The sequence below is a fragment of the Garra rufa genome, chromosome 24 (genome assembly GCF_049309525.1).
Source record: "Garra rufa chromosome 24, GarRuf1.0, whole genome shotgun sequence".
NCBI classification, from domain to species: domain Eukaryota; kingdom Metazoa; phylum Chordata; class Actinopteri; order Cypriniformes; family Cyprinidae; genus Garra; species Garra rufa.
Genome location: NC_133384.1, coordinates 8,359,139 through 8,372,266, shown reverse-complemented (window position 1 = coordinate 8,372,266; position 13,128 = coordinate 8,359,139). Strand labels below are relative to the sequence as shown.

General features: G+C 34.1%; 1 protein-coding gene across 1 annotated transcript in view; it reads right to left on the bottom strand.

Annotated features, from left to right (window-relative positions):
• Positions 1–13,128, bottom strand: part of pard3aa (par-3 family cell polarity regulator alpha, a) — a 233,055-nt gene that overhangs the window by 202,260 nt on the left and 17,667 nt on the right. The window contains exon 6 of the mRNA XM_073830324.1: positions 3,019–3,202. Within this exon, the coding sequence (XP_073686425.1) occupies positions 3,019–3,202 (184 nt within the window). The remainder of the gene's footprint in view (positions 1–3,018; positions 3,203–13,128) is intronic.

Sequence of the window (13,128 nt, the reverse complement as noted above, 5' to 3'; positions counted from 1 at the left end):
AGATGAATTAATGCATGTTCACATTTAGTCTAGAACTACAGTAACATCATGTTTACACATTTATTTGAAAAATTAACAATTTTCTCAATGTGTTACTGTACTAGTTACTTGAAAAAATTAAGTCAAACCTGATTACGTAACTCACGTTACTTGTAATGTGTTACCCCCAACACTGTTAAATGTTTTAAGTAATATTTTTTAATTAGCAATATATTTTTCATAATATTTTTATATTATAATACATTTCTATTAAACTACAGTAATGCATGCAGGAATATGATAAAAATGTATAATTATGTTTATCAATAATAATAATCACAATAGAGCATTCACTCTATATGCTATATTCATTCTTTAATGTATAAATATTATTATATAATAGCTGATTTGTGTGAACTGATTTTGCTATCTGCACAGGATCATCGGAAGAGCATTTCCAGTGTGCATTTTGGTGTAATATTGTACAAAACCCCTCACAAACACACACACACACACATAAAAGAATTTAATTCCTGCCAGCAGGGTTTGCATGATGCTGGGGAATTCACACACCAGGTGTGCTCGACTCCAGACCTCCCTCAGCGGAAGCTTAGAAAGCACAACAATAAATAAAATCAATGGTTCAAATAGACAATAGAAGAGCCTGGTAACATGGGAACACATTCACCTGTAGTACTATCAGTGTGTGTGCGCTCTGGAAAGAGACCAGGACAGAAACAGAGGTTGTTTTCTTGGAGAGCAACGCATGGTTCAGTTCACAATTGCTGCTTTTCCACTAGCATCATGTTTTTTTTATGCACACCACATCATAGAATTAGAAATACATTCACATTCTGCAAAGGTTTATTCTTTATTCACTCACAAAATTAGAATTAACTAATATATATTCAAATGAGGCTGTAAGATGTGAACTCTTGAGCGTGTGCGGATCAGGCCGAATCTGAGCTGTCACAGTTAATCATAGCTGTATCCTCTCTTCTCTCCACACCTGACTGAGTGTGTCTCGCTGTTCTCTAGCAGCGCTTCCCTTGGCGATTTCACCTGCCCACTCAACCCCGCCTTCCTGTCAAGGTCAGTCCCCGTACGTCCAGTGTCAAACACAACTTTAACAGAGCGCACACTGTGCTCTACGAACCTACACGCCTCCTCTCCTCAGAGAGCAGACCGCGGACTGAACTATAGTTTCAAAAGAAACAAGCAGGTTTACGACAAGGCAAGATTGAGGATAAAGTTTTTCACAACTTTTATTACTGACAGTGGTTCACAGCAAGCAAACAAACCAAACATGATAACAGCCTAAACGTTTCTTAACTCAAATCAAATTCAGTACTTCAGCAGAGCAGACTAATCAGAAGAATCCAATTTAGAATCAGATTCAAAATCAAAATCTGCGCACTGATTATTAGAAGGATCAAATGAGAATCAGTACTTTTAAAATCATAAGATTCAGAACTATGAGAATCAGCAGATTCAAAATAAGAAACAAAATCCGCAGACTTATGATTAGAAGGATCAAATAAGAATCAGAACTTTTAAAATCAAAGGATTCAGATTCAGAATTGTGATAATTAGTAGATTCAAAATTATAAATAAAAACAGCTGACTGACGGCGAGATAAATCAAATCAGAATCAGTAGATTCAAAATCAGAAACAAAGTCAGTAAACTAATGATTAGAAGGATCAAATAAGAATTAGTACCTTAAAAATCAGAAGATTTTGATTCAGAACAATGATAAATAGCAGATTCAAATCAGTATCAAAATCAGCAGACTGGCAATCAAAACAATCAAATCAGAATCAGTATTTTCAAAATCTGAATCAAAATCTGAATATTCTGAATAATCGGAATCAGTAGACTCATAATCCGAAATCAAATCAGAAGACTGACGATTAGACTGGGAAAAAAATTCAGATTCAAAACAATATTTAGTAGATTCAAAATCAGAATCAAAATCAGCCAACTGACGATCAGAATTATCAAATCAAAATCAGTACTTTCAAAATCAGAATCAAAATAAGATGCAGAACCATCAGAAAAAGTAGATTCAAAATCAGCAGACTGATGATAGACTGAGCAAAAAAAAAAGATTTAAATTCAAAGTGATCATTTGTGATTTAAAATCTAATGATCGGAACTATCAAATCAGAATCAGTATTTTCAAAATCAGAAGATTCAGAACAATCTGAATTAGTAGACTCAAAGTCAGTATCAAAATCAACAGACTAGCAGAGCAAACAAATCAGAATCAGTCCTTTCAAAATCTGAATCAAAATCAGAAAATTCATAACAATCAGAATCAGTAGATTCAAAATGAGAAATCAAAATTAGCAGACTTTATTAGAAGATTCAAATTCAGAAAGATAATTAGTAGATTAAAATTCAGAATCAAATTCAGCATACTGCCAATCATCAGAATCAAATCAGGATCAGCAGATTCAGAATCTGCATCAAAATCAGCAGACTGCTAATCAGAATAGAGTCAGAATCAGTACATTCAGAATCAATATCAAAACCAGCAAACTGGCAATCAAGAATCAAACCAGAATCGGTACTTTTTAGATCGGAAGATCAACTGGAATCAGTAAATTCAAAATCAGCGGACTGGTGGGCAGAAGAATAAAATCAGAAACAATACTCTCAAAAACCAAAGATTCAAATTCAAAACAATCAGAATTAGTACATTTAAAATCGATTGATAGAATCAAAGTCAGTGACCATCATACATTTTCTATGGAATCTGTCAACTCAAATCTGCAGACTGGCCCTGACTTTCAGCAACTAGCCTCAACTTCTCCAGACTGTAAATTGGAGGAAGACCAGGCCAAAAATCATGTAGTGTATTCCAGGCATTAGAAAGATTCAGAATAATGAGAATCAGTAGATTTAGAATCAGAATCAAATCAGAATAAGTACTGTAAAAACCAGAGTGAGGATTCTGAGTATTTGCAGATGGAAACTTGACATGTTGCATCTGGTTAGGACACAGTGTTAAAGTTTAAATTAGACAGTAACTCACTGGTCCTGAGGGCCGATGGAGTGACCTCGATCTCGCTGTTGGTCTGGTAGGGCTGGAAGGCCGACAGGTTGCTGGAGTTGAGCTCACCCGTGTTGAAGAGCTCTGGACTCTGGGTGCCTGTGGAGCTCGCGCTGGTGCCGTCACCACCATGATGGGGGTCCTGCTCCTCATACACTGCCACCAGCTAAAAACAGACAAACATTTATTTTTTTTATTTATTTTTTCTACAAAATGGCGTGAAAATCATCTCATTTACTCGTTTAGAGAAAACAGTATTTTGATGTAAATTTTCTAAAACATGTTTTGTGATCGAAAGGGAATATGTGAAGGAGTGACAATGTCCCATGACTATTTAGCAATTCACACCTAGACAAAGGGCCCTCCCCAAATGGCCCATTAATGAGACTGTTACTGTCAGGTAAGAAACAATGTGAGAAGATTCAAAGAATGGAATCTAGATTATTTGCATTTTACTTACAACACAGTATGATCAGTTTAATCTCATGCACATCTTTCTGCGCACCACAAAAGCTTGTTTGTATAAACTGGATGAGAAACAAAGCATATAATGATTGTTATGTGGATGTTTGCTCAGATTTATAAGACACCAAAGATCACCACCCAAAAACTGATTATCAACAAAAACACAACAACTCTATCCACATTTATTTCCTAGCTCTATACTCCTGCTGTGCTTTATATCAAGAATGTATTTCTGTCTATTTTTATTTCTCCTCAGAAATTTAAGCACATCTCAGACCAAACAAAACAACAGAAGGTCTGTGAAAGATCAACCCGCGGGCAATAAAATATTCCTCTGGGTCGAATCTTATTCAGACAGAAAGTTAAAAATGATGACTTATACTATGATACATTTGGAAAGAATGGTTTTATTAAATGGTGAGTGCATGCACGGCGGAAAATTGTTCGGAGCCACACACCCCTGCGCTGCATAATGCTGCAAAAAGGAGAAAATTGCATAGAGGAGTTAGCAGGGAGGTTAATTCATCAGCTTTTGTCCTGATTTCTGCCGACATTAACGGTTCACAAATCCACCAGAATAAATGGAACCAGCAAGTCACATGCAAACCAACACAGAGAGGCTATTGTGTGAAGCAGTTTGCGTCTGTTGATTTGTAAACGGTGGTGCTCTATGGTTCACATTCGCCTATTTACTCCTCGCTAGCAGGCAGAACTGTGACCGGAGGAGTCCAGTTATATTATCCCCCACTGTCTTTCTTGCTTATGCTCTGATTTTGAAATGGTTTATGATCAGCCTAATTCAAAGTGACTTCTCATTTGTTTCTTTGGCCCAATTAAAGCATGTCAAATAAATGCCCTTAAGACGCTGACAGACTGCTTATCACCATGGCCACTGCTCGTCTCGCTAGAGAGATCGCCTTACAGAGCCTCTTTTGGCTCTAAATGTGTCTCCTCGGATAGAAAGTTTTAGGAAAGAAATAGAACTAAACATCGATTTGAAAAGAACCATGAAAAACAACCTAAAATATTGGAAAATAACATCCAAAAAATCATTCTAATAATAATTAGTATTTTGAATAGCTGTACATTCATACAAGTCTCTCCAGTGTCATTATTTTTCATCCAGTTGTATTTGAATGACAGTTCTTGATGTTTAGATGTCTGTCTGTTTGCTAATTGTGCGGCTCAATCGTTTTCCGCACACAGTCCTCAGCTGGAGAGCCGCCGCACAAACAAGCTCACTTCAGTCACTTCAGCCTGCACTCGTAATCAAACGGGGTATTTGTTTATAAATCACACAGTATTTATGGGGACTTAAGAGGCCCATCTTTGGGCCTAAATGCACTGAAGCTCCATAAATAGCCAGTAAACTGCCATTTTAGCTGGCAGCGAATGCTCCCCGCTGTTTCAAGAATCCCCGCAGGGGGGAAATGACAAAAACACTGCTTTTGAAAAAGTAAAAAATAAGTCAGCATGTCCATTTCTGTATAGTAGCTTCAGGTGACCACAGGAAGATCTGAAAACTATTTTGGTCAGAATCAACAGAATCGGAATCAGTTTCAAAACCAGAAACAGTATTAGGAGATATAGAATGAGAAGAACCGGAATCAGAATCTTTCAAAATCAGTGGAATGAGAATCAGAATAAAAAGATGAACAGAAACAGAATCAAAATTTACAACTGGAATCATTATTTTTAAAAAATGAAATCAATATAAAAAATCAGATTTGTGATCAGAAACATTCAAAATTCTAAATAAGACTGAGAATCACAATAAACTGCATAAAAAATAGATTCAAAATTGGAATCAGCAGATTCAAAATTAAATGAAGATTCAGAACTAGAAAAAAAAGCAAACAACCATTACTTTTAAAATCAGTAAATTGAGATAAGAACAATCAGTCCAAATAAATACTTTCAGTAGATTCTGAATCAGAAATTTAAAAAATCAAAATCATTATCAGCAGAATTGGAATCAGAGGAATTGTTTTCAGAAACATACAAAATTTAAAATTTAAAAATTAAAATTGGAATCAGAAGATTCAAAATTAAATTAGTAATACATTCAAAAGTAGGGAAAAAAGAAACAATCTTTACTTTTAAAATCAATAAATTGGGATTATAAGAATCAGTCCAAATAAATAGTTCAAGTAGTTGCAGAATCGGAAGATCTGAAAACTAGTCTGGTCAGAATCAACAGAATAAGAAACAGAATCAGTTTCAAAACCAGAAACAGTATTAAGAGATATAGAATCAGAAGAACTGGAATCAGAATCTTTCGAAACCAGAATTTGAAATCAGTAAACTGAGAATCAGAATAAAAAGATTAATAAAAACAGAATCAAAATTTTCAGAACTAGAAAAATAAATCTGATAATCAGATAAATGAATAATCCTGAAAATTAGAATCAGTATAGATAAATTTAAATTAATTTCAAGTAAATCAGAATCATAATAAGTCATTTCGATGTTAAAATCAGTACCAGTAGATTCATAATCAGAATATTTGTATTCAGAAACACTCAAAATTCAAAATCAGAAGACTGAGAATCAGAATAATCTGCATTAAAAAAGTAGATACAAAAGTAAACTAGTAGAACATTCAGAAGATTCTGAATCAGAAAAGTAGATTTAAAACTGGAACCAATAGATTAAAAATTAAATTAGTAGTACTGTAGATTCAGAACTAGGTCAAAAAAATGAAAATCTTTACTGTTAAAATCAGTCAATTGAGATTAGAAGAATCAGTCAAAATAAATGTTCTAGATGCAGAATCTGAAATTGTTAAATCAGAATCAATATCTGTAGATTCAGAATCTGAAATCAGAAAAGTAGATTCAAAATAAATAAGTATTACCATTACTTTTAAAATCAGTAAATTTAGAATATAAATAATCTGACTATGTGGATTTAAAACTGGAATAAAAGATTAACAGTCATAAGAGTATTATTATCAAGAAGTATTCTTAATAAACAGATTCAGAATCAGAAGAAATGCAAATTCAACTGTATTGCTTTACTTGCTATCCACACAAATGTGTTCATTAATCATTTATCAATCGTTTCCTGGTGTGTAATAATAACCAGCATGCTAAATCAAACATATATAAGTGAAAACTGTACAAACTGTTGCAAAGAGTTGCAATTTCTATAACTCAAAACTCACTTAACACTCCAAACCACCACTAATTTTAATTCCTAGCATATACAGAAAAAAGCCCAGTATATGGCTCACATTAGGGCTGGGCAATTTGGCTTAGAATCAAAATCTCGATTAATTGAACATTTTAACCCGATTACGATTAATGAACGATTATTTTATTTATTAATAAAATAATATTTAATTATATTTATATAATATTTATTTTTTTGCCCCCATAGTTCACTGACAAGTTTTGTACAGTTAATATGTTCACATATTACAAGCGAGAGATTTTTGGATGAAGGGTGCATTACTTGATTTTAAAATAATTGAAGGAAACACACTATCTACGATCTATGATTATTAATTGAACATCAGTGTTGAACAACTGAAATTAAAGCAAGCATTGCTTAAAACGAAAAGTCACATTTTTCTTGAAAATAAATAACTTGCACTATTGGAAACAAAATAAATAATTTTCAATGTTTTTCATCTTAAAAGTAGAAAATAAGCAGTATCTCCTCTAAATAAAATTACCCTTGTATATCCTGTAAATACTTTTTACTGTATAAATACTGTTTAAGCTCTCCATCGACATGTCGGCGGAATAACGGAACGGAGCGCTAGTGTTTTTTAAAGGGAAAGTAATTGAAATAATCTTCCTGGAAAAATTTTAACGATTATAGGTTCTGAATGTCGATTTCGATTATTTTTCGATTAATCGCCCAGCCCTAGCTCACATCCATGACTGGCATCTTTGTCCTTTGAGAAAAGCATAAGCAAAACATACATGAGACAAAAAGACTGAACCGGGCAGTAAAATAAAGTTTCATGTGACCTTCAGTAAAAAACAAAACCAGTCTGAGGCAAAGAGATTGCAGGGTTTTAGAAGCATCCACAGGCCCGTTATCTTAAGTGCGCAAATTGTTCAAGGGCTGTTTTTGTGCTACAGGCCCAGTTCAGTTTTGCTCTATCACAAATTTGCAATACAATCCTTCAATTTCCTTCCTTAGTTGTTGCTTCTGTATATGGACATAAGAAGATAAGAATGGACGCGTCCTGCCAGAAACAGAGACTGTTTGTCTGCGCTGTTTTGAAATGCTAATGATGATGGTTGCAAATAAACCGGTGACAAATATGGGGATGACGGATCAGTTTCATGTTGCTGAGAGACGTTTGTGACGAGAAACCAGAAATGATGAAATTTAAATAAATGCCGGGACAAAAATGTTTGGGCGACAGCCAATCCCTGTGAGGTGACATCCATCATTAGCAAATCACACTTTCTGGTGGATTCAGAATTATAATCATTTTGTTACACATTACTATATTTATGTCAGATTTAAAAAGGCAGATGCTTTTATATTCTACACAGTAAACACTAATAAGTTAGGAGAACTCAACAAACAACAAATCCCAACACATTAAACACTAATACAACTCTCTCTATATTAATATTGTGCAAAAACAGTAAACATTTCATTTCAACATTTATTCACCTTATACAGCAGAGCTGTCAGAATTGTTTGTTTATTTTTTATCAACGTTGCGATTTTGACAGTTTACTAATCACATTTTACATTCATAAACGCATTTTGATGTTTCAATATGAATTTGAAGCATATTTCAAAAGAAACCTTTTGCGGTTTTATCAAAAATATGTAATAAAATGTCTCTAGAAGAGATAAACAAATGTGAATGTGGGTGATAAAATCATCAAAACAAACACAAGCATAAAAACACCTTTTACAAACCAACTGCAAATGCTTTACTGAAACTGACATCTATTAAATTGAGATTTTTACATATTCTTCTACATAATCTGGATAAGCTTTCCATTGATGTATGGTTTGTGAGGATAGAACAATATTTGGCTGAGATACAGCTGTGAAAATCTGGAATGTGAGGGTGCAAAGAAATCAAAATATTGAGAATATCGCCTTTAAAGTTATCCAAATTAAGTTCGTAGCAATGCATATTACTAATCAAAAATTAAGTTTTAGGAAATTTACTAAATATCTTGATGGAACATGATCTTTACTTAATATCCTAATGATTTTTGGCATAAAAGTAAAAAAAATTATCATTTTGACCCATGCAATGTATTTCGTGGATATTGCTACAAATATACTTGTGCTACTTAAGACTGTTTTTGTGGTCCAGGGTCACATACAGTATGTGCTTTGTGGATGCTTTGGTAAATCAGACCAAAAAGGGACTACTAACTCTTAATTTTATTGTACAAATATGCCATTAAAATGTCTACAAACATCTGAAAAAAACTGATTTGCGATCAGGTAATAACCACATAGACACTGGCTCATGAACTCAATATGATCGCCCCCTAGTGGCGAACCACTGAAATTCCGAAACACTTAAAAAGTAAAAAATAAAAAGTTATGATTTAACTAAGTCTTGCTTACCAACATCATATGACTTTTGTGGTTATACGCACTTTGAATCACTGATTTGAAACAAATGATTCGCAAAGGTTGGGAAGCTTCACAAAGCACTACAAATTTCCACCTTCGTCCAGTTATGAACAATAAAAATGTTTTTTATATGCATTAAAAGTTGCATAATTTCTGAACCACCTCACACAATGCTCATCAACTTAAGTGTCTACTATTGTTGCCGTCTTAAGTAGTTTATTGTTGCTGTCGGACGATATTCGTTTTTTCGTTTGTAAATCAATGGCCCGAGTCACTGCTGCCACCTTATAAACAAACGGATTAGTGGCGAACCACTGAAATTTCAAAAAAAGTTAAAGGAGTAGTTCACTTCCAGAACAAAAATTTACAAATAATGTAATCACCCCTTGTCATACAAGATGTCCATGTTTTTCTTTCTTGAGTCGTGAAGAAATTATGTTTTTTGAGGAAAATATTTTAGGATTTCTTTCCATATAATGGACTTCTATGGTGCCCCGAGTTTGAACTTCCAAAAAGCAGTTTAAATGCACCTTCAAAGGGGTCTAATCGATCCCATTTAAAAAAAAAAAAAAAAATTAAATACATTTATATATTCATAAACGCTCGTCTTGTCTTGCTCTGCCTGATTTTTTATTTTTTTTCCTGGTTCAAGACAGTTTGGACATTTTGGGGCACCATAGAAGTCCACTATATGCAGAACAATCCTGAAATGTTTTCAGACATGAACATCTTGGATGACAAAGTGGTGAGTACATTATCTGTACATTTTTGTTCTGGAACTTCTTTAAGATGCAACAAATCCTCAATAATTGAAATCCTTTTGTGGTTAAGTGTGCACTGATTTGAAATAAAAGATTTGCAAATTTCAGTAGTTTCAATGCGGTTTCAATACAAGAAATTTTCACCTCTGCTCGGTTATGAGCAATAAAAAATGTCTTTGTACGCATTAAACATTGTATAATCTCAGTAGTTTATTAATGTTGTTGGACATTATGTGTTTTTCGTTTGTAAATCAATGGTTTGAGTCACTGTTGCCACCTCCTGGTCAAACTGATTAGTGGCGAACCACTGAAATTTCAGAAAAGTTAAAGGAGAAGTTTACTTCCAGAACAAAAATTTACAGATAAGGTACTCACCCACTTTTCATCCAAGATGTTCAAGTCTTGCTTTCTTCAGTCGTAAAGAAATTATGTTTTTTTGAGGAAAACATTTTAGGATTTTTCTCCATATAATGGACTTCTATGGTGCCCCGCGTTTAAACTTCCAAAACGCAGTTTAAATGCAGCTTCAAAGGGCTCTAATTGATCCCATTTTTAAAAAAAATTAAATAAAATTTATATACTTTTTAACCTCAAACGCTCGTCTTGCCTTGCTCTGCCTGAATTTTTTTTTGCTTTGTTTTTTTTTTTTTTTTTTTTTTCTGGTTCAAGACAGTTTGGACATTTTGAAAGTTCAAACTCGAGGCACCATAGAAGTCCACTATATGGAGAACAATGCTGAAATGTTTTCAGACATGAACATCTTGGATGACAAGGGGGTGAGTACATTATCTGTACATTTTTGTTCTGGAAGTCAACTTCTTTAAGATGCAACAAATCCTCAATAATTGAAATCCTGTGACTTTTGTGGTTTAGTACGCGCTCTGAATGACTGATTTAAAATAAAAGATTGGCAGATTTCAAAGCTTTACGAAGCAGCGGTTTCAATACTAGAAACTTTCACCTCTGCTCGGTTATGATCAATAAAAATGTCTTTGTACGCATTAAACATTGTATAATCTCAGTAGTTTATTAATGTTGTTGGACATTATGTGTTTTTCGTTTGTAAATCAATGGTTTGAGTCACTGTTGCCACCTTCTGGTCAAACTGATTAGTGGCGAACCACTGAAATTTCGGAAAAGTTAAAGGAGAAGTTTACTTCCAGAACAAAAATTTACAGATAAGGTGCTCACCCACTTTTCATCCAAGATGTTCAAGTCTTGCTTTCTTCAGTCGTAAAGAAATTATGTTTTTTGAGGAAAACATTTTAGGATTTTTCTCCATATAGTGGACTTCTATGGTGCCCCGCGTTTAAACTTCCAAAACGCAGTTTAAATGCAGCTTCAAAGGGCTCTAATTGATCCCATTTAAAAAAAAAAATAAATTAAATTAATATACTTTTTAACCTCAAATGCTCGTCTTGCCTTGCTCTGCCTGAATTTTTTTTGCTTATGGTTTTTTTTTTTTTTTTTCTGGTTCAAGACAGTTTGGACATTTTGAAAGTTCAAACTCGAGGCACCATAGAAGTCCACTATATGGAGAACAATCCTGAAATGTTTTCAGACATGAACATCTTGGATGACAAAGGGGTGACTACATTATCTGTACATTTTTGTTCTGGAAGTCAACTTCTTTAAGACTAGACATGTGCCGGTATTCGGTAATGCAATAAATCGCGGTAATGAATATGCACGATATTGTTATCGTGGGCACTTCAAAATACCGTGAAAAATAATTGATCAGAATTTATATTTATAGAACGTGCATTAGCTTATTTTCCATCAACCGCTTAAACAACCACGGTGTATATGCTGCGCGAAACACGTGCGCACTCTGAATGTAAACAATCCCCACATGTAGAAGCACTGTGTGCATGCGGCGCAGTGCGCACTCTAGTCTAATGTAAACAATCCTCACATGGAGAAGAAGCATGGCGGAAGGAGGAACACTGCCGACGATTTATCCCCCTTCTAAAAGCAGGGCTGCCAACTCTACGCATTCAGCGTGAGACTCACGCAATTTACACTTACAATTTACACGCTCTCGCGCCACGCATCCATTTTCTCACGGAGCAAAGAGAACATGGAGACCGACAGACTACTACAACAGAGCAGGTTACTTTTGATATGAAAACAATTCTCAGATCTCAGGTTCTGTCCATTTTATTACGAAATTCAGACAATAAATACCGTTTTGGTGCTTGTAAATGTGACGTGACCGATCGCTGTAGCGCTTCAGTTCAAGTAAACCGATCATCTGTTACTTTTTATTTAAAGATACAGTACAACTTACCGAAAGATATGCCTACATAATATCGATCAATCAGTGTTTTTCAACCACGGAAAGAGGTAAATAAAACTGCAGGTGAACAATTATGTCACAGAACGTTACATTTACCTTAGTTGACTAGAAAAAAAAATAGCTATAGAGAGGAGTATTTTGCTAAATATATGCACTATGTTACATTTGTATTATATTTTTACTTGTCATAATTGTTATTATAATGAAAACCAAATTGTATTTAATCTAATTTGTTAATTTTTAACCTTTAATAATGCCAGCTGACAGGGCTCTCTGTATGTTTACAGCATTATGTGAGATATATATTTTTTTTCTTGAGAAAAATTTATATGTAGGCTATCTACAGTAGCATACCTAATTTTTATCCAAAGAGTCAATATTGAATCAAGATTGAAATCAAATCCCAAGAATTGAAATCGTGAAAATTGTGTAAAATTCTGTTTAGTTACCAAATGTTTTGACAATCACAATTACACCTATTGTAATGCAAGTTGTTTTTTTAATGCAAGTTGTTCCCTCCCCCACCACCACTCCATCCATTTCTCCTGAGCAATTAAAATATTGTGATAATACCGTATACCGTGATAAAAGCTCAATCAATTAATCGCAGCATGAAAATTTGATACCGGCACATGCCTATTTAAGACGCAACAAATCCTCAATCATTGAAATCCTGTGACTTTTGTGGTTTAGTACGCACTCTGAATGACTGATTTAAAATAAAAGATTGGCAGATTTCAAAGCATTACGAAGCAGCGGTTTCAATGCGGTTTCAATACTAGAAACGTTCACCTCTGCTCAGTTATGAGCAATAAAAATGTCTTTATACGCATTAAACATTGTACAATCTCAGTAGTTTATTGTTGTTGTCAGACATTATGCGTTTTTCATTTGTAAATCAACGGCCTAAATCACTGTTGCCACCTTGTGGACAAACTGATTAGTGAAATACACACAAAAACCGAAGTCTACTTCAGGCTTTAGTCACATCTA